Here is a 23,169-nt window from a genome sequence, read left to right as displayed (position 1 = left end):
AAGATAGATCAGACTGTTCAATGAAGGACGTGATCAAGTGCACGATGAAGAACGAAGTGGACGTCCGTCTGTGGTTACTGATCAACTGGTTCACACAATTGAACAGAAGATTAAGCACAGCCGTAAGTTTGCGCAGCTATGGAAGTTTCGCAAATCTCACGAACACTAATTCATGAAATTGTTACTGAAAAACTGAAATTTCGAAACATTTCTCTCGTTGGGTACCCAAAATTCTTACTAAACAACACAAAAAACAACGGATGGGCAGTGAACTTCAGTTTTTGACACGCTGCAATGAAGAAGGCGATGGTTTTCTTACACCTAAAATCTGTCCTTGGTGGTCAACACTTCAACGATGATGACGAGCTGAAAGAACATGTTACCACATGGTAGAATACACAGGCGGCAACCTTCTATGAAGATGGCATACAAAAACTTGTGCCACGCTATAACAAGTGCCTACAAAATTTCGGAAGCTATGTAAAAAAGTAGTTTAACAGTTGTACATTTTTGTACAATAAGTATTTTTCCTGTATCTGCACACGTTTGTTTTATATAACCAAACGGAACTTACTTTGTGGACATACCTCGTAACAGCTCCAGAGGTATGTATTTGACAGTGTGGCTTGGTGCACAGTGTTAAAATGCCAGAATGTGAATGCAAAGATCGGGGGAATGATGGACGGTCGTCATGGGATTTTTATCTGTCACTTATCACTTCTATTACTTTTGGTGTGTTGCTCTGAAAACATGCTGAGTTGCCCCGTTATTCAGATACACGCTAAACCGTATTCCCCACAACTGGTCGGGCAAGGGCATATCTCCTGTAGTGCGATCTTGCCTAGAAAAGCAGTGTGACGTTCATTCCAACCTTAGACCGTAAATGATATAGACCACGCATTGCGTGTTTACATTGATGACTTGTACTGACATCCGTTCGCAACTGACTTACGGAATAGTGTTCAGTTTATCTATTAATTACTGTAGTTTCTTCGAGAGTTTCTTTATCACGGTGGTAAAATGTTGAGTAGCGTTTGACTGCAAAGAAAGACATGTGACAGGAACATATATTTCGTTCCACAAGCGAATTTGTTTTAAAAGCTCTAAGCAATTTTACGAACATATTTTTCGAGATTAAGTCAGTGAACTCACACGCTGAAGCTAATGAGTGGTACCGTTGTCAAGGAGACGAGAGTCGCTTCTGTTTGAGAGTACTTATTTGTCTATAAATAATACGAACTGAATGATAATGGTCGTTACATACCTATCAAGTAAAAATACGCCTGTCTTCAGATCTCGTTGAAAGACAACAGCATCTTAACATCGTACTCTGTACAAGATGTTTCTGTACAATCAAAGTTTTCTGTTATGTTATGTTTCTTACGTTAATATTGTTTCTGTATCTGTACTGGATTAAGCAAAACTCATTAAACAGAAACCCTAGTTTTTCCTAAAAACCGAGGATTATGGATAGAAACGGACGTTATTTCTTACTAAAACATAATAAACCATTGCATACGAACTATCGAGAAATCGTCAGAAAACTGAACGTTTCTTGCCATACTGAAATTTTATCACTAAAGTTAAAATTTTCTGGGTTGTTTGGCCGCCTCATCTTTCCTCTAAAATAATAGACATGTCGATCCCTCTGCCGAGATCTTCATCAGGATCTCCCAGTGTTCACTATTACTAGAACACCGGAAGATCTTGAAGAAGATCCCGGCAGAAAGGTCGAAACGACGATTATTTTAAAGGAAATGTGATGCAGCCTAACAACTCAATATGTTAACTGTAGTGACAATGTCCACGAAAGCCTGCAAACTTAAGAAGCATAACTCCGCTGCTTTACAAAGGAAGAGCTATCAATAAAATGTTTTAAACTGTTTGTCACCATTTAAACTGCCTAAATGTTGAAGCGATAACTGTCGCAGTAATTTCGTGAATGTCTGACGAAATAGGTTAACCGTACTACTACATGTGTACTACTGACACAAAAAGTCTTTCAATTGTTGAAAAACAGTGTTTGACTTCAGTTAATATGAGAAAAGCTGTAACTGTCGCTTCTACTATGCATTGGCCATCATGACTTGAACTCCGGTTTTTGCAAACTTCGATGTTGGTTCCAACTCTTACTGCGAAAGAGATATCGACGTGCACGGTAAATACATTGACGTCAGAAACAGCCTGCAAAGCTTATAAGAGCGTTGGAGAGTAGGTTGTGGTGATAAACAATTCCTGAGAAAAAATAGGTATATTGCGCGGTTTCCGAGTTAATTAGCATTGAAATTACCCAGTCAGGTCATTGCGCGCGGCAAATTCAAGCGGCCCACCAGGTACAACTAGTGTCAGTCAATGGCGTAGATGAAAAAATGAAATGATCGTATGGCATTGTTGGCTGGAACGTCCCATTCGGGTTTGGCCGCCAAGTTCAAGTCTTGTATCAGTCGGCGCCACATTGGGCGACTTGTGGCCGACGCTGAGGATGAAATGATGAGGACAGCACAACACGACTCCCAGTCCAACCTAGCCGGGAATCGAACCCGGGCCCAGTGCCGGGGAGGCAAGCACGTTAACCTCTCAGCTAAACAGGCGGACAGCGTAGATGATGGCGAACGAGACTGCTCAGCCTTTGACTCGGGTTCGATTCTTACTACCGTCCCATGTCTAATTTTTGTATCGCTCTCTTGTTCGGTTTTAAGAAACCAAACAAAAGCCACTTTTGTCGATACCGTCTCTGGTGGCCGCTAGAATTTGCGCCCGCAATGGCCCGATTGGCTAATTTCAATGCTAATTAATTCGGAAATGGGGCTTCTTACCGTAACTATTTTCTAAACAATTATTTCACAGCAAAATGTTCCCTGCAGCTCCCTTACAAGCTTTCCAGACTCTTTCTGACAACACTGTATGTCTATAGTAGCTTAAAACCTGCTGCTTCACTTGCGTTTGCGTAGTAATTACAACAAAAATATTTTTATAAACGTATATTAGGCCCACTAAAGGAATAACGTAGTAAAGAGTCGTTTGTTTTTCTATGCAGTTCTGATAAAGCCAATTTTTCGTGGTAAATGTAAAATAGCTCTGTTTGAAGTCGACAAATTGCTATATCTTCTAATCATTTCACGCTCGTTAAGGCCATACAAGCACGCTTTTCCGAATATGCTTCTGACCAAAAAGTGACTGTTGTAGCTGCAGTCAGATGTTTTTGTTCATCCTGCATTTCAAGACACTTTCATCCCATAACACATATTTCTTTATTTCTAACCGAAATGTCAAATGCCAACTTTCATAGAGGTAGTTTTAATTTAACGAAATATTTTCATTAATTTTTTCGTCCCCAGTTTGCCCATTTAGGGGTTGAATTTCCAAAAACACTTTCTAACCGACAAGCTAAATAGAAATTTTCACAGATGTAGCTTAAAACGCTTTAGTAGTTTTTTAATGATGACTATTAATTGGATATAGTTGCTGATCAGTTCAAAGAAAACTTGAGTCTCATTTAAAATAAGTACCCCGCTCATACAAGTCTGTGGTGACTTTAATCTACCCTCGATATACTGGAAAGGTTATACGTTTAAAGCCGGCGGTAGGCATAAAACGTCATCCGAAATTGTAGTGAATGCTTTCTCAGAAAATTATTTTCAACAATTAGTTCATGAGCCCACTCGAAGCGTAAATGGTTGCGAAATCAACAAATAATCCTGCCCAAATAGTGAATATTGTGACGAATGCAAGGATTACCGACCACAAGGCAGTTGCTGCTAGGGTGAATACCGTAACACCTACAATCATCAAAAAGAAACGCAAAGTATATCTATTTACAAACGCTGATAAAAATGCTCTTAACGCCTTTTTAAGAGACAGTCTTCACTTCTTCCGATCTGATCATGTTGTGGAATATTTTCAAAGAGATAGTATCGACAGCAATTGAGACAAAAGAAATGGCTCTGAGCATTATGGGACTTAACATCTGAGGTCATCAGTCCCCTAGAATTTAGAACTACTTAAACCTAACTAACCTAAGAACATCACACACATCCATGCTCGAGGCAGGATTCGAACCTGCGACCATAGCGGTCGCGCGGTTCCAGATAAATTTCGTTTACGTGATAAGTCACACAACTATGAAGGCTGCAAATTCAACTAAATACTTAGGGATTACAATTACAAATAACCTAAATTGAAACGATCACATAGATAATATTGTGGGTAGAGCAAACCAAAGACTGCGATTCATTGGCAGAGCACTTAGATGGTGCAACAGGTCTACCAAAGAGACTGCTTACACTACGCTTGTCCGCCCTATTCTGGAGTATTGTTGTGCGGTGTGGGATCCGCATCAGGTGGGACTGACGGATGACATCGAAAAAGTACAAAGAAGGGCAGCTCGTTTTGTATTATCGTGAAGTAGGGGAAATAGTGCCACAGACATGATACGTGAATTGGATTGGCAATCACTAAAACAAAGGCGTTTTTCGTTGCGACGGGATCTTCTCATGAAATTTCAATCACCAGTTTTCTCCTCCTATTGCGAAAACATTCTGTTGGCACCCATCAACACAGGGAGAAATGATCATCACGATAAAATAAGAGAAATCAGGGCTCGCACAGAAAAATTTAAGTGCCCGGTTTTCTGCGTGCCGTTCGAGAGTGAGCTTGAGACAGCTTGAAGGTGGTTCATTAAACCCTCTGCCAGGTAGTTTTCTGTGAATAGGAGGGTAATCACATAGATGTAGATGTAGATGTAGATGTAGATGTAGATGTAGACTTATTTTGAAAAAAAAAACTCAGCCACTATTTCACCCCCTTAGGGTTTGAATTTCCAAAACTACTGAAATATGTATTTTTTTTCGTTTCTGACCGAGAAATCACGAATTTTCATAATTGTAACCTGAAAATTGGCTTAACAGCGACTGTATAAGTTTAATAAACAGAGTAGGTACATATAACAGAGACTTAAGTCGTCAATAATGTACTGTCCTTCAGTATTTACAACAGTGTGCCAACGCTGGGGTAACTTTTAGATTCTGCGTCTATAGAAATCTCGTGGTTTTGAGGCGAAGAACTCGCCATGTTCGGAGCGCATTTTCACCCGGAAAGGAAGTTCCTTGAAGGTCGTTAGACAAAGAGCGGAACAAGTGAAAACCTGAGAGTTCAAGATCAGAAGAATAAGGTGGGTGCAGAATGACTCACCAATCTAACTCTTCCATAGTGTTTTCTGTCAGTCTAGCAGAATTCGGGCGGGCGTGATCGTGGAGTAGCTTCACTTCACGCAGTCTTCCTGGTCGTTACCCTTGTATTGCGTCAGCTTGACGTCTCAGCTGTTGACAATAAGTGTCAGCAGTGATGGTTTTACCTCGGGGAAGCGATTCGTAATACTCCACATCGTCACTGTTCCACCAGATGCATAACATTATCTTTTGTGGATGTGCACAGATCTTTGTACGGTGAGTTTCTGCTATGTTTGGGCCTAACCGTTCCTGCCTTTTCCTTATGCTAGGATAGACACCATTTCTCGTCACCAGTAACGGTACAGGATAGGAATGGTTCGCGTTATTCACGACCCAATTGATGACAAGCAAGCAGAGATGCACGTATGGCAACCAGCTGAATTTTGTGATTTTGGCTTGAAGCATCCGGTACCCATTCTCGCGTCCGTCGGCCGTCGTAATTTAATATATTATTATTGTTATTATTATTTTTTGATTGTTGCCGACTTACGTGGTGGGCCTTGATAAAAATGATATTTCATTCAATTTTGATTTACGATTAAATGCTTTCCTGAAGTTATCCTTTTTAACAATATTAATCTCAAATTATTTGTTACGTTTTAAATGTCTCTTCTTTATAAATACTGTTTTTTAAGTCTTTTCGTAATATAGCACTGGGGACGCTATACCATGCACGTGATTTTTGAATCTTTACCAATGCATGCATATGTCACACGATGGAGCAATCATCACAGTTCATCACATCTGTCATTTCTCGAATACACTGACGTGGATGACTGTGGATCGATGCGTTTAAACGAACTTCATCAAACCCTGAAAGTCTTCCTGAACGTATAGGGTTACTGATGCCAAAACGACCCTTCTTGAAACGAGAAAATCCTTTTCTTGTCGTACTCCGACGAATGGCGTTATCCTAATAATCGGGGCAAATGTTTCTGGGTGACTCCGCTGTTGCAAACCATCTATAGAACACAGAAGAATACGTCGGAAATGTTCCGATTTCTCCACTTGGCACTCTATTTTCTAGCACCCACAGGTCCACTCAGTAAATCATAATGACAAAATTACAATATGTAATCTCAATTGGCAACAGTGAACTACGAGGCGTGTTTTTTTTAAGTAAGTACTGTTTTGAAATTAAAAACGACGTGCTAAGATATCTCAATAATTTTATTTTTACGTGAAAGCCTGTACCTTAATCTACGCACTGACGCCATTACAGTCTGATTCTTCCTTGTTTGCGTTGTGTACTGAGTGTTTAAGATGCCTCCGATAATCGTGAGTCCCACCGACTGTAAAGTAAGTGTCATAAGATTTCTTAGTGCTAAAGGCCTAAAACCGATCGTTATTCATCGTGAGATCTGTGCAGTTTACTGAGAAAACATTATGAGTGATGGAATGGCAAGAAAGTGGGTAAGAGCATTTAAAGATGGCCGCACAAATGTGCATGATGAACAACGAAGTGGGCGTCCTTCGGTCGTTAATGAAAGTGGACAATAAGGTGAGAGAAAAAAGACGCTTTGCGATTTCCTCCTTGCGGGATGACTCTCCTAACGTTTCTCGTAATGTTTTGTATGGCATTTTGACCGAGCACTTGAATTACCGAAAATTGTTTTCACGTTGGGTACCGAAAATGTTGACGGATGTGCACAAAACGAAACGCTTAGACAGCGCATTGACTTTCGTTGAGCGGTACCACAACGACGGTGATGATTTCTTAAGCCAAATTGTTACGGGCGATGAAACATGGGTGGCCTACGTCACACCAGAATCAAAGCACCAGTTCATGGAAGTTGAGCAAGGGCATCGTTTTGCTGCAAGACAATGCCCGTCCGCATGTGGCGAATCAGACCAAAGATCTCATCACACCTTTTCTATGGGAAACTCTACATCATCCTCCGTACAGCCCCGATCTTGCGCTCAGTGACTACCATCTGTTCCTGCACTTGAAGAAACCCCTGGGCGGTCAGCGTATTCAAGACGATGACGAAGTCAAAACAGCGGTGATGCGGTGGTTAACAAGTCAAGGGCCAGACTTCTGTGAGGAGGGTATTAAAAAACTGATACAACGTTATGACAAGTGCCTCAATATTGACGGAAATTATGGAGAAAAGTAGATTAAGGTACAGGCTTTCATGTAAAAATAAAATTATTGAGATATCTTAGCACGTCTTTTTTTAATTTCAAAACGGTACTTACTTAAAAAACACGCCTCGTACAAATAAAAACTAACAATCGATAAATAAAGCCATAACAATCGGAATACCGACATGCAAAACAAAGACGCTACCAACTTTTTCACCAACGTAATATATATATATATATATATATATATATATATATATATATATATATATATATATATATATATATATACCTTTGATCCGCTGTTTCACCTCCTTGGGGTGGAATGTCGAACAACCCTTTCTTAAAAGATGCCTACAGTATGCGAACAACGTGCATGGAGGCTTAATTAAAAAGAAAAGGGACTAATATTAATGAATAAATGCAATAATTTTAGTAGCTGTGTGACCGGTTACGAAGTCTCGTAACCGGTTGGCCCTGACTAGTATTAGCACGCTATCTGACTGCATAAAATGAAAATAAAGAATGACAAGGAATTTCCTTGAACACAATTGATTAATTAAGTCCCCTGCAACTATAAAAGCTACGAAACAACAAAGCACAAGTGTAACTGTTCTGTGTGCGGTAGTATGACTCAACGTACATGTATCTGGCTCGGTTCTTTCTCAATACGACACAATATTTTAAACGCCATTTACAATGAACTAATTGAAAAACCAGAAATACGATAATTTCACATAGAAAGCAGAATTACAAGTATAATAAATGAACACGAGCCAGTTGCTTTGTTGACTGTACCTGTGAGCAAGAGGGATTGTCATTAAAGCTGTAAAACCTTTTTACCTCATTATATATTGACCAAAACATTCCATTACACCAGCATCATAAATCAAAAGCCCATCTCCTTTCTCAAATATATTCTGTCAATTGCAACTTCTTCCATCTATACATTACACCAACTGAACAGCGTCTACTCTCTCGCCCAACAGAACAACAACAACCCTCGACATCCTCTGAACTACCACTGCCCAGTGGAGGCGGCGGAATAATAATCTTTGGCGCAATCTCTGGCGCTGTGAGTCGGTGTAGCCACCTTTCAAACGTCCTTACCATACTTGAAGTTTCTGTCCTTAGCAATTTGGGCTGGACAGTGATGAGTCAGTTTTTTCATTTATTCGTATGGCTAGGGCCCCCCATCAGGGAGACCATTCACTGGGTGCCGGTCTGTCAATTTGACGTACTTCGGCGACCTGCAGTCGGTGAGGATGATAGGATGATGATGAGGACAGCGCAACATGAAATCCCCGGGCGGAGAAAATTCCACGACCCAGTCGGGAATCCAACCCGGGCCTAAAGGATTGACAATCCGTCACGCTGACCATTCAGCTAGCGGGGGTGGACGACGAGTCAGTGAATCATTCAGGACATTTCTGTTTGTATGTTGTTGTTGTTGTTGTTGTGGTCTTCAGTCCTGAGACTGGTTTGATGCAGCTCTCCAAGCTAATCTATCCTGTGCAAGCTGCTTCGTCTCCCAGTACGTACTGCAGCCTACATCCTTCTGAATAGAACGCCAGTTTTCTTTCTCCTGATAACGACGTCCTCTTGAGTAGTCCCCGCCCGGAGATCCGAATGGGGGACTATTTTACCTCCGGAATATTTTACCCAAGCGGACGCCATCATCATTTACTCATACAGTAAAGCTGCATGCCCTCGGGAAAAATTACGGCTGTAGTTTCCCCTTGCTTTCAGCCGTTCGCAGTACCAGAACAGCAAGGCCATTTTGGTTAGTGTTACAAGACCAGATCAGTCAATCATCCAGACTGTTGCCCCTGCAACTACTGAAAAGGCTGCTGCCCCTCTTCAGGAACCACACGTTTGTCTGGCCTCTCAACAGATACGGCTGTCTGTTTCGCTGAAGCACGAAAGCCTCCTCACAAACGGCAAGGTCTATGGTTCATGGAAGGGTCTGTTTGTATATAGAGATAGATCTGTCGTCTAAAGTTCCATTCTTCGGACAGATGACATCTTGACCGCTACTGGGACCCTCCCGCTGTGCTGTGCAGGTGCTCAACTACTGCCCGAAGGACATGAAGGCGGACATCTGCGTGCACCTGAACCGCAAGGTGTTCAACGAGCACCCCGCCTTCCGGCTGGCCAGCGACGGCTGCCTGCGAGCGCTCGCCATGCACTTCACCATGAGCCACTCGGCGCCGGGGGACCTGCTCTACCACACGGGCGAGTCCATAGACTCGCTCTGCTTCATCGTCACCGGCTCGCTCGAGGTCATCCAGGACGACGAGGTCGTCGCCATCCTCGGTAAGTCGCGCTCCTCTGACGTATAAGCAGGCTCTTTCCCATCAGTCTTCCGACTGGTTCGCTGCACCCCGCCAAGAATTCCTCTCCAGTGCCAACCTATTCGTTTCTGACAGTGGGACCATCAGACCTATTAATCAAGGATTTTGACGAGTCTCAGATATGTTGTAGATCAGGGGTCTCCAAACTACGGCCCGCGGGCCCAAACCGGCCCGCGAGGGCCGGCAAATCGGCCCGCATTAGCTGGCCGGACATCCCTGGTATCCGGCCCGCCAAATATATGAGGTGCTACCTATACTGCCAACAATTGAGTTTCGAGACCTATCGCGACCAATACATCGCGACGTTGTCGGAGCTCTATCTTTACAAAGCGGAAGGTCATGGTTAAACTTGTGGCTATCCACAATAAACAGACAGACCATGCTTCGTGCGATAGTGAAAAAAAAAAAGAACGGTTAACAGACTAGTTTGGCGAAAACATTTTAAGTAAAAAAATTCTTTGCATTTTATTCTACTCACGAGTCTGGTGCAAGTCTTTCAGACGGACGCTACTTCGGCGACTAGCCTTAGTAATCAATCATTATGGAAGATGCTTCTGAAGCGAAGTTTCTCTTTCTTTTGATTACGTCGTAAAATACATACAGAATGTGCAGTGAAATCCTTTTTTGTCGGTGAAATTCGCCAGAATAAAAAACGCCAGAATTTCGGTCAGGTACGTCCACCAATCAAAATTATGTAATTAAACAAAAATCGTAGTTCGTTTCAGTGCTAGCTATTCCCACAACCTTAGATTTTTGCGATTCATCTTTCCTTTAGCCTTACATTACGGTGATCATGAAGTGCTAGGGTGCTTTAATCCCACTAGATAGATCTTGGCCCTTATGACTTCGTGGAGGAGTCAATGTGAACCGCGGACTAAAAAGTTTGGAGACCCCTGTTGTAGATGAATCTGTCCTGAATACCTCACTAGCGGCTTTTCGTGCGACGGCCCTTATTTTAAGAGAAAATAGATGTTGAAGTTTTGTGCGTACCTCCTACACCTGTAACGTAACTCATGTTAAACGATCGCCGTGAAGGGTGGCCTCGTGGTCTAGGTTGCCTTGCCACGGTTCGCATGATTTCCACAGTCGGAGGTTCGAGTCCTCCCTCGCAAAGGGGTGTGTTAGCGGAAGTTAGTTTAAGTAGTGTGTAAACCTAGGGACAGATGACATCAGCAGTTTGGATCCATAGGACCATATCACAAATTTCCATGTTGCGATCAAGCGGATAAGACTCGTGGCTGGCGGAACAAGTTCAAATCCAGCCTGTGTACTTCTTATTTTTTTGTGTTTCATCATGCATTATGTCACTAAACAGTATACGTCATGAACAGTTACGCAAAAGAGCCATTTTCGCCATAATCATTTCATTAGTAAATTCAATGATTATAGCAAACTTTCTCCAGATATGTATTACTTTTGTTGCAGAATAGAATACGGGAATAACGTTACTTGTTACTCCCTTCCGTCGTTTACTGTGCTAGGACATAATTCCGGATGGTATTTGTTGCAGAAGCATCTGAAACACAAATTTGTAGAGCACCATGCACATTTAGTGTAAGCTACTGCATTCCGGCACAAAGATTTTTTTGGAAGCGACATTGAAAAACATATTTCGTTAAAATTCAAAAAATGGTTTCCTTCAATCAGCTTCGATACGATCCTCGCGTACTTGATCAATCCTGTTAAAACAGGTGCACTGTCCTGATGCAGAATTAAAGAATGTATTTTTACGCAACCTTGTCTCGAACGATTTCGCTATTAGTCTGTAGCAAGTTGGGGGTAGTTTAATCTTACTGTAGGAAAATTTTAACCTGTAATTCTTCAGATTCTCCCGGCGTACTTCATGACGAAAGAGTTCACAAGAGTGCACAATATTTCGGCAAGCTGCCAGGTTGCCATCATCAGGTGCCTGTAAGGGCTGCTGCACTGTGTCAGGTATTAACGCTAGTTTTTGAAAAAAATAGTAATTATTGGTAAACTTATGTAATCACTGTTATAGTCTTTCGAAATAGTGATAACAGTAGCGATCTTTTAAAAATAGTTTAATTTCGCTTAGAAACACTTACGTAGAATATGATTATGATGCTGTATTATTGCCGCATACCTACATCAATTCAGCGTGGATTGTTTCAGTGTTGTTCAAATGCGGCACACTAATTTTTACCCGATACACTCCTCTTTATGAGTAGGCAGTGTTACTTTGTCTTGACTACCATAACTGCGCAATACAGTTCTGCGCACAATTCAACTTTTAGACCAGGGGTGGCCACCCCGCGGCCCGCAGGACGCATGGGGCACTAGGGGCTCTAATTTTTGGGTCGCTGAGTTGTTTCATATGAAAGAAAACTAACTTTTATGTCACGCAAAACCCCCAAAGACACGTTCTATCAAACGCCTTTCGTATCATATCGAGTTACACTAGGAATATATAAGTTCATTAATTTATTTAACGCTAGATTTTAATCTATATTCCTATTCAAAAAATATCACTACGCTGGATTTATTTTGAAAAAAACCGCACGCCATCATGAAGAAGATACACTACGCCTTTGCGATATCCAACTAACAATGAGCTGTGGTACGGACTGCGCAACCGGATACGTTTGTTGCGTTGCACAAGTGGGACGAGTGCCAGACAGCCGAGTCATTCCATACTTAATTTTACTGCAAACTCACAACAGTACCGCCCATAGAGTTACGGCCCTTCACGTGTATATGTGGTGCACATCCGATCGTGATACACCTTAATCATCACTTCAAGTAAGTAAAGCCATCTTTTATCTTTTTTACAATTTTGTGCTGTTTGTCTTTAATTTTAGTAGCCATGTATTTATGTATGTATTCAGTTATGATGAGTAGCTACACCAATCGACATTAGCAATGGTTCCTTCCTCAGTATCTTCGTTGAATTTTAGTAGTACAAAACAAATATACAATTAATTGTAATAATGCGTTTTCACCGGTGACATTAAGGATTCTGCATTACAAAAATAGAAAAGGGACCTTCCTAGTGCAACTGCATCCACCTGTCTTTCTCTCTTATTTGCAGCAAATAATAGCGTTATCTCCAACGGCCTTGCCGCAGTGGTAACACCGGTTCCCGTCAGATCACCGAAGTTAAGCGCTGTCGGGCTGGGCTAGCACTTGGATGGATGACCATCCGGTCTGCCGAGCGCTGTTGGCAAGCGGGGTGCACTCAGCCCTTGTGAGGCAAACTGAGGAGCTACTTGATTGACAAGCAACGGCTTCGGTCTCGTAAACTGACATACGGCCGGAAGAGCGGTGTGCTGACCACATGCCCCTCCAATCCGCATCCAGTGACGCCTGTGGGCTGAGGATGACACGGCGGCCAGTCGGTATCGTTGGGCCTTCATAGCCTGTTTGGGAGGGGCTTAGTTTAGTTTAATAGTGTTATCGAATTGAAATGTAAAATAGTTTTAAGAAACAATAATAACAAAAGGAGTTTAAATGGTGGCCGAAATTTTAAAGTAAGGCTGCTAGGTTAAGTGAAGCGTACGTAATTTTTTACATTTATGATAAATGACGTTCAGAATTAATACATCAGTGCCATAAAGCATTTGAATACTACTGTCAAAAAGCTTCTGTAAAGTTTGGAAGGTAGGAGACGAGATACTGGCAGAAGTAAAGCTGTGAGTACGGGGCGTGAGTCGTGCTTCGGTAGCTCAGATGGTACAGCACTTGCCCGCGAAAGGCAAAGGTCCCGAGTTCGAGTCTCGGTCGGGCACACAGTTTTAATCTGGCAGGAAGTTTCTTAATCATATTGGTCTGGAAGAGTGCTATAAAACATATTACAAGAAATATCCAGTGTTTTACAAACATGCTGTAATAATGATTTCATTATTTGGAAACACGTATATGAACAGCTTTCTAGTCAGATGAATTACATCAAATCACAAACGAGAACACGAATTATTGATGTTCTTCTGGAAAAATCTTTGCGTGTAGCAACAACTTCAGTTGACATCAACATTGACTCACTTAATTCACTCGAACAAAGCCACTAATATTGTATTTAATTAAATAGTGTCAGTGGAATAACAAGATTTCCGATGTGAAGAAACATCACACCAGTTGCGACGAAAAACAATTTTTAACGCAACTAGTTTGCTATTTCTTCACATCTACATTCTTCAAAAACAGTTGCTGAAAATGACGACAAAATCTAAAAGACGGGGCGGTGGGCGAAGAAGTGTGAGGGGAAATTCTGACGTCATCGGCGCTCGGCGGTACCGACAGAAATTGCAGCTTTTAACTTCACCATGCAATACAGACACTACAACTGCTAGGTCGCTGGCGTTTGCAGAAATGATAAAAACAGGGAAGTCGACATGAAGTGTTCCGGACAAATCCGATATGTGACGAAACCCAACGACGGACAGCATTACACTATTTATTGCGCCACTGACATGCAGTTAACCATTGTTAGCAAGGGGTTATCGCCAAGCGTCAACGTGAATTGTTTTCCATTCAATTCCTTCTCTAAGGGTATAGGCAGACTGCTAGCTTGTTGGTGTACAGAGTATCTAACAATAAATCAGTACTTAAATTTTCACATCTAAAACCAGCACGATATTTACAATGTGCAACCTGTATTTTTATAACCAGGTCGATATTTTTTCCGCTGATATATCGGTGCTTTTTTCAATATATTGAAATATCAATAACGATAATTCTTAAATATCGATATACCAGATTTCCAATATTTTTAATACATCAACAGTCCTAGGCACCAGTCCATACGCAGCAATTTAGCCTTACTTTAAAATCTCGGCCACCATTTCAACTCCTTTTGTTATTATTGTTTCTTAAAACTATTTTACATTTCAATTCGACAACACTATTAAACTAAACTAAGCTCCTCCCAAACAGGCTATGAAGGCCCAACGATACCGACTGGCCGCCGTGTGATCTGCCAGCTTGCGGAATACCTTTAAAGCAAGTTGTCATCAACTAGGCGACGGATATCCAAGAAATAGGTGCTCGTTAAGGGTCTCTCTCTTGCCCTTTCTTCATGTGAGTGTGAATTTCTTTCTCTTCATAAACGTCCATAAAGCAGGCGTTCGTCATTGTATGAAGTATTACCTGGTTGTTTTTGATTCCGTATACCTTGTGACTATCTTGTACAAAGTGAGCTGCGAATGTGCTTCCGATGTTCCTTTTTTCGTTTTAATTCCTTGTGTTCCATATATTGCGTTTTGAAATTTCTTCCAGTTTCTCTACAGTATAACGTACATTGTATATTATTTCTGAACTTATGCTATACAAATATAAGGATTGCCTCTCATCTCCTAGTATGTAATACATTATCTACCCACATCAAAAAAAGTTTTGCATCACCTCAGTTCAAAGAGTTCCGGAACCTGTGCAGAATATTGCAATAGTGGATCAACATAAATATCATTTCCATCCTTTTTATTGCTCATGAAATCCACGTGGCATGTTGTACCACCATACAGCGACACCTTCACAGGTGGTGGTCAAGATTTCTATACACAACCGTTCCTCTGATACCCAGTAGCACGTCCTCTTGCGTTGATGCAGGCCTGTGTTTGTCGTGGCATACTATCCAGAAGTTCATCAAGGGACTGTTGGTCCAAATTGTCCCACTCCTCAATGGCCATTCGGCGTAGGTTCCACAGAGAGGTTAGTGGGTCACGTCGTCCATAAAGAGCCCTTTTCCATCTATCCCAGTTATGTTCAATAGCGTTCATGTCTGGAGAACATGCTGGCTACTCTAATCAAGCGATGTCTCTACCCTGAAGGAAGCCATTCACAACATGTGCACGTTGGGGGCGCGAATTGTCGTCTATGAAGACGAATGCCTTACCAACATGCTGCCGATATGGTTGCACTATCGGTCAGAGGACGGCATTCACGTATCGTACAGCCGTTACGGCGCCTTCCATGACCACCAGTGGCATACGTCGGCTCCACATAATGCCACCACAAAACAGCAGGCAACCTCCACCCTGCCGCACTCGCTGGACAGTGTGTCTAAGGCGTTCAGCCTGACCGGGTTGCCACAAAACAAGCCCCCGACGGAGGTCTGGTTGAAGATATATGCGACACTCATCGATGAAGAGAACGTGATGACAATCGTGAGCAATCCATTCGGCATGTAGTTGGGCCCATCTGTACCGCGGTGCATAGTGTCGTGGTTGCAAAGATGGACCTCGCCATGGACGTCGGGAGTGAAGTTGTGCAGCATGCAGGGGGTGGTCTGAGCGAGGCACGTCATCGACAGTTCCTGTCTCTCTGCATCTCCTCCATGTCCGAATAACCTCGCTTTGTTTCACTACTAGACGCCTGGACAGTTCCCTTGTTGAGAGCCCTTCCTGGCACAAAGTAACAATGCGGACGCGGTCAAACCGCAGTATTGGCCGTCTAGGTATGGTTGAACTACAGACAACACAAGCCGTGTACCTCCTTCCTGGTGGAATGACTGGACCTGATCGGCTGTCGGATCCCCTCCATCTAATAGGCGCTGCTCATGCATGGTTGTTTACATCTTTGGGCGGGTTTAGAGACATTTCTGAACAGTCAGAGGGACTGTGTCTGTGATACAATATGAACAGTTAATGTCTAACTTCAGGAGTTCTGGGAACCGGAGTGATAAAAACTTTTTTTTAAGTGTGTATAATTAAAGGCGTCATGTAACTTGCAAGATAGAAAAGTTCTGTCTAAATAAAGTTGTATATTGACTGTCTAGTTGTTCATGTATCTGGTTGGTGGCCGACAGGCAAGGGCGACGTGTTCGGCGACTCCTTCTGGAAGGACAGCGCCGTGGGGCAGTCGGCGGCCAACGTGCGGGCGCTCACGTACTGCGACCTGCACACCATCAAGCGCGACAAGCTGCTGGAGGTGCTCGACTTCTACCAGGCGTTCGCCAACTCCTTCGCCCGCAACCTCGTGCTCACCTACAACCTCAGGCATCGGGTGAGTCACGGCTCACATGCTTACCCGCTGGTTGCACGGTGAACCATACGGGTTGAAGCAAATGAGAAAGGACAACCCAAATATAGGTTGTTTAAAAGAAAGTATAAGTTTCCCTATGGGTACCACGGAAATGATCGTATGGTACTTTTTACTGGGAAGCCACATCTGGACTTGTTTGCCTGCCTAGTGCAAGTCTAAAATCCAATAATACAACATACTGCTGACAACACTAAACGCCAAGCATAAAATAACCCCAGTAAGAAACATAACATACACTTTACACAAAGAAGAAGAAGGCCAGTGCGTGGAACCGCTGCAAACTTTTATTTGTTTCAGTTGGTAGAATTGACGTAGTTTGCAGATGATACAAACACTATCGTGAAGCCAAACAAGGTAGCCTCGACAGAAGTCTGAAGTTTTTGTGGAGGTCAGTGACTGCCTTTTGTACAAAGGGTGTAGTTTCGAACTCTGAAAAAACACAGCTAATCCATTTTTGTACTATCAACAACGTCCCACTTACTGTTAACCATATATACCAACAACAAATAATAAACAGGGTAGGTGTGCATGTTGGTGAGAATCCATAAACTAGACCTTGTCAAAAGTTTTGGTTGCCGTAAGAGTAGCTGCCAACGTTGGTGATTTACAAGTCAGTAATTTAATACATTTTCCTTATTGTCATTCACTGATCTCTTACGGCGTAACTTTCTAGTATACCTTCTCAATTAGACAAAGAGGTAGTCATTGCATCGAAGAAAGTAATTAGAATTGTGAGTGGGTTTCACATACATGTAACTGTCATCTCCTTAAGCAATTGGGAGTATTAACGACAGATTCACAACGCATTCATTCTCTTATGAAATTTGTTAGCAACAGCCCAACTGAGTTTAGGAATAACAGAGACATTCACAAATACAACACTAGAAGGGTAAAGGTTCATTGAATTTTTGTCACAAGAAGAGGTGACTTGTGCAGCTATAAAAATGTTTGACGATCTAATCACGGAAATAAAATGTCTAAAAGGTAGTAGAATGGTTTGAAAAAGCAGATTAAAGACGTTTCTTTATAATAATTCCCTCTATAAAAACTGGAATAGCCATTTATACAGAAAAAAAATTGTAAATGTACAAAAAAATGGTTCAAATGGCTCTGAGCACTATGGGACTTAACATCTGTGGTCATCAGTCCCCTAGAACTTAGAACTACTGAAACCTAACTAACCTAAGGACATCACACACATCCGTGCCCGAGGCAGGATTCGAACCTGCGACCGTAGCAGTCGCGCGGTTCCGGACTGAGCGCCTAGAAGCGCTAGACCACCGCGGCTGGCTGTAAATGTACAGTATATAGCCATACAGAGATATTCATCTGTTTTTAAATATCTCTTCTTTGTCTGTTCAGTAGAAACATTCCACATCATAATTTCTACATCTACATGTCGCTTCTGCAGTTCACGCTTAAGTGCCCTGCACAGTGTTCCTCGAACATACGTGCACCGTAATCCATTGTATAGTGTCTGGTGGAGGCTACCGTGTACGACTACTAGTTATTTGCTTTCCGGTTCCTCTCGCAAGTAGACCGAGGGAAAAAGGACTGTCTGTATGCCTCCAATCTTTATAATTAGCAACCAATGCTGTACAATCGCAATAAAGTCATGAGATGTTCAATCGACTCTTTTATTAGAACATGTTACGCGTTTCGGAATTACACCCATCTTCAGACATCACCAACTCCTTCCTAACCAACCAGGCGTACACCCTTGACACCTCAAAGAATGTGTCGAATAACATTGGACAGTTTCTTTGACTTGTCAAGTCTGTACGCCTGGTTGGTTAGGAAGGAGATGAAGTTTGTGATGTCTGAAGATGGGTGTAATCCCGAAACGCGTAACATGTTGTAACAAAAGAGTCGATTGAACATCTCATCACTTTATTGCGATTGAAAAGCATTGGTTGCAAATTATAAAGATAAAAATGATCGCAGGTGTCAGACGGGATTTTATGTCCTGTGTATCTCGCATTTCATCTTCGTGATCCTTACGCGAAGTGTACGTTGGCGGCAGTAGACTCGCTCTACAGCCAGCCTCACATGTTTGTTCTTTAAATTTTCTCAGTAGTGCTCCTCGAAAAGAACGTCGCCTTACCTCCAGTGTGCCGGCCGAAGTGGCCGTGCGGTTCTAGGCGCTGCAGTCTGGAACCGCGAGACCGCTACGGTCGCAGGTTCGAATCCTGCCTCGGGCATGGATGTGTGTGATGTTCTTAGGTTAGTTAGGTTTAACAAGTTCTAAGTTCTAGGGGACTAATGACCTCAGAAGTCGAGTCCCATAGTGCTCAGAGCCATTTGAACCATTTACCTCCAGTGATTCTCATATGTTTCTGAAGCATCTCGGTAATACTGGCGTGCTGCTCGAACCTACTGGTAAAAAATCTAGCAGCCAGCCTCTGAATTGTGTTGATGTCTTTCTTTAATCCGACCTTGTGCGGATCCCAAACAATCGAACAGCACTAAAGAATGGATCCCACAAGCATTAGAGTGTTAAGATCATTTCATTTCGCATTACTAATACTTTGAAAACCAAATAGCTTTAACAATGTTTAGGAACAGGAACGTATAGCCATAGAAGTGTGTGTTTAATCTCTCTGATCAGTTCTCACATGCTGATACTTTTTTGGTGCTGACTCCACACACTCGAATAAGACTTCTGAATTGATAGCATTGTTGATTTACGTGAATTGTTTCAGACTCCATCCATCTGCAACTCCATGATATATAAACCGCATATTTCTTGTTAACCATCTGTTAGATCACAGCAACACTCTCCTCCTTGACACACATGCTGGTTCAAATGGCTCTAAGCACTGTGGGACGTAACATCTGAGGTCCGAGGTAGGATTCAAACCTGCGACCGTAGCAGCAGCGCGGTTCCGGACTGAAGTGGACATGAATGCATCTGGAGAGATCTCGTGCACTTAGATGTGTGCCACGAGTAAGAATGGTGCAGAACAATCTTCGCTGAAGAGCAGTTACAGACACTGCTCACTCTGTTCCTTCACAAGGCATGGAATGTAGCGGATATAGTACCCTAATACTTCTAGTTAATTTCAGATTAAATTGGCAACTGTGTTGCAGGGAGGACTGATCAAGGACAATGTGGAGGGACCTGTCAATCTCCAGATTTATCCTACGAATGCGAGAATACGCTGTGACTCTCATCCATACACGTAAAGATGTCCAGTTGTAATCGTACGTAGTGCACCATAATCGATGTGCTGGAAATATGTAGGTAACTTAAGTGCATCGGTACAGGACGCTGTCAGGTATACTTAGGTGTATATGAGCGAATGGATGTACTAAATTGGTTCAAATGGCTCTGAGCACTATGGGACTCAACTGCTGAGGTTATTAGTCCCCTAGAACTTAGAACTAGTTAAACCTAACTAACCTAAGGACATCACAAACATCCATGCCCGAGGCAGGATTCGTACCTGCGACCGTAGCGGTCTTGCGGTTCCAGACTGCAGCGCCTTTAACCGCACGGCCACTTCGGCCGGCGAATGGATGTACTGCACGGTCATCTAACTGCATTTGCAGTCTAGTACGAGGGCAGTTCAATAAGTAATGCAACACATTTTTTTTTCTGAAACAGGGGTTGTTTTATTCAGCATTGAAATACACCAGGTTATTCCCCAATCTTTTAGCTACACAACACTATTTTTCAACGTAATCTCCATTCAATGCTACGGCCTTACGCCACCTTGATATGAGGGCGTGTATGCCTGCACGGTACCATTCCACTGGTCGATGTCGGAGCCAACGTCGTACTGCATCAATAAGTTCTTCATCATCCGCGTAGTGCCTCCCACGGATTGCGTCCTTCATTGGGCCAAACATATGGAAATCCGACGGTGCGAGATCGGGGCTGTAGGGTGCACGAGGAAGAACAGTCCACTGAAGTTTTTTGAGCTCCTCTCGGGTGCGAAGACTTGTGTGAGGTCTTGCGTTGTCATGAAGAAGGAGAAGTTCGTTCAGATTTTTGTGCCTACGAACACGCTGAAGTCGTTTCTTCAATTTCTGAAGAGTAGCACAATACACTCCAGAGTTGATCGTTTGACCATGGGGAAGGACATCGAACAGAATAACCCCTTCAGCGTCCCAGAAGACTGTAACCATGAATTTACCGGCTGAGGGTATGGCTTTAAACTTTTTCTTGGTAGGGGAGTGGGTGTGGCGCCACTCCATTGATTGCCGTTTTGTTTCAGGTTCGAAGCGATGAACCCATGTTTCATCGCCTGTAACAATCTTTGACAAGAAATTGTCACCCTCAGCCACATGACGAGCAAGCAATTCCGCACAGATGGTTCTCCATTGCTCTTTATGGTGTTCGGTTAGACAACGAGGGACCCAGCGGGAACAAACCTTTGAATATCCCAACTGGTGAACAATTGTGACAGCACTACCAACAGAGATGTCAAGTTGAGCACTGAGTTGTTTGATGGTGATCCGTCGATCATCTCGAACGAGTGTGTTCGCACGCTCCGCCATTGCAGGAGTCACAGCTGTGCACGGCCGGCCCGCACGCGGGAGATCAGACAGTCTTGCTTGACCTTGCGGCGGTGATGACACACGCTTTGCCCAACGACTCACCGTGCATTTGTCCACTGCCAGATCACCGTAGACATTCTGCAAGCGCCTATGAATATCTGAGATGCCCTGGTTTTCCGCCAAAAGAAACTCGATCACTGCCCGTTGTTTGCAACGCACATCCGTTACAGACGCCATTTTAACAGCTCCGTACAGCGCTGCCACCTGTCGGAAGTCAATGAAACTATACGAGACGAAGCGGGAATGTTTGAAAATATTCCACAAGAAATTTCCGGTTTTTTCAACCAAAATTGGCCGAGAAAAAAGATGTGTTGCATTACTTATTGAACTGCCCTCGTACATGATACTTGGAAAGTAGTGAAGGGGGTGATTTAGCGATTGGGAAACATCCTTCCGTTATCACTGGTTGGCCTTGAAATTACAGAACAACTGGTAAAACTACTAAAACTGATTATGCTATTAAATGGTTCAAATGGCTCTGAGCACTATGGCACTTAACTTCTGAGGTCATCAGTCCCCTAGAACTTAGAACTACTTAAACCTAACTAACCTAAGGACATCACACACATCCATGCCCGAGACAGGACTCGAACCTGCGACCGTAGCAGTCACTCGGCTCCAGACTGTAGCGCCTAGAACCGCACGGCCACTCTGGCCGGCCCCACAATCATTCTATAAGCGGTCTCGTTTGTCACGTTTTTTCCTGAGTTCCTGCCAATAAACCGAGTTGGCCATTTGCCTTCCCTACTACCGTGCACACGTGCTCGTTCCATTCTATATCGCTTTGCAGCATTACGCTCACATATCCATCCGACGCGGCTCTGTGAGCCAGGACTCTACTAATGCTGTATTCGAACATTACACGTTTGTTTTTCCTTCTCAGCTGCATTAACTTACATTTTATCTACATTTAGAGCTACCTGCCATTTATCACAGCGCATTGAAATACTGTCTAAATCATCTCGTGTCGTCCTGTAGTCACACAACGATGACACTTTCTCGTACACTACAGCGCCACCAGCAAAAAACCGCAAATGCTGCCCTCCCTGTCCGTCAGATTATTTATATATATAGAAAACACACTTCCCTATGGCACGCCTCACGATACGCTTGTCTCTGATGAACACTCGTTGTCGAGGACAACTTACTGGGTTCTGTTACTTAAGAAGTCTTTTAGCCACTCACCGAAACTATTCCGTATGCTCGGGCCTTCGTTAACAGTCTTCAGTGTGGCATCGTGAATGCGATCTATTGAAACGTAACTAACTCTAACGTAAGGTATCTACATCTACATCTACATCTACATTTATACCCCGCAAGCCACCCAACGGTGTGTGGCGGAGGGCACTTTACGTGCCACTGTCATTACCTCCCTTTCCTGTTCCAGTCGCGTATGGTTCGCGGGAAGAACGACTGTCTGAAAGCCTCCGTGCGCGCTCTAATCTCTCTAATTTTACATTCGTGATCTCCTCGGGAGGTATAAGTAGGGGGAAGCAATATATTCGATACCTCATCCAGAAACGCACCCTCTCGAAAACTGGACAACAAGCTACACCGCGATGCAGAGCGCCTCTCTTGCAGAGTCTGCCACTTGAGTTCGTTAAACAACTCCGTAACGCTATCACGGTTACCAAATAACCCTGTGACGAAACGCGCCGCTCTTCTTTGGATCTTCTCTATCTCCTCCGTCAACCCGATCTGGTAGGGATCCCACACTGATGAGCAATACTCAAGTATAGGTCGAACGAGTGTTTTGTAAGCCGCCTCCATTGTTGATGGACTACATTTTCTAAGGACTCTCCCAATGAATCTCAACCTGGTACCCGCCTTACCAACAATTAATTTTATATGATCATTCCACTTCAAATCGTTCCGCACGCATACTCCCAGATGTTTTACAGAAGTAACTGCTACCAGTGTTTGTTCCGCTATCATATAATCAT

General features: G+C 43.0%; 1 protein-coding gene and 1 pseudogene across 1 annotated transcript in view; both read left to right on the top strand.

Moving 5' to 3' along the window:
- The window catches only part of LOC124550780 (potassium voltage-gated channel protein eag-like), a 229,098-nt gene that overhangs the window by 93,517 nt on the left and 112,412 nt on the right, over positions 1–23,169 (top strand). Inside the window, exons 5-6 of the mRNA XM_047125504.1 lie at positions 9,377–9,629; positions 16,428–16,624. Of these exons, the coding sequence (XP_046981460.1) occupies positions 9,377–9,629; positions 16,428–16,624 (450 nt within the window). The remainder of the gene's footprint in view (positions 1–9,376; positions 9,630–16,427; positions 16,625–23,169) is intronic.
- LOC124551642 lies at positions 12,734–12,851 on the top strand (annotated as a pseudogene).

This window comes from Schistocerca americana, chromosome 9, assembly GCF_021461395.2.
Source record: "Schistocerca americana isolate TAMUIC-IGC-003095 chromosome 9, iqSchAmer2.1, whole genome shotgun sequence".
Classification (NCBI taxonomy): domain Eukaryota; kingdom Metazoa; phylum Arthropoda; class Insecta; order Orthoptera; family Acrididae; genus Schistocerca; species Schistocerca americana.
This window is presented reverse-complemented; position numbering and strand designations above follow the sequence as displayed.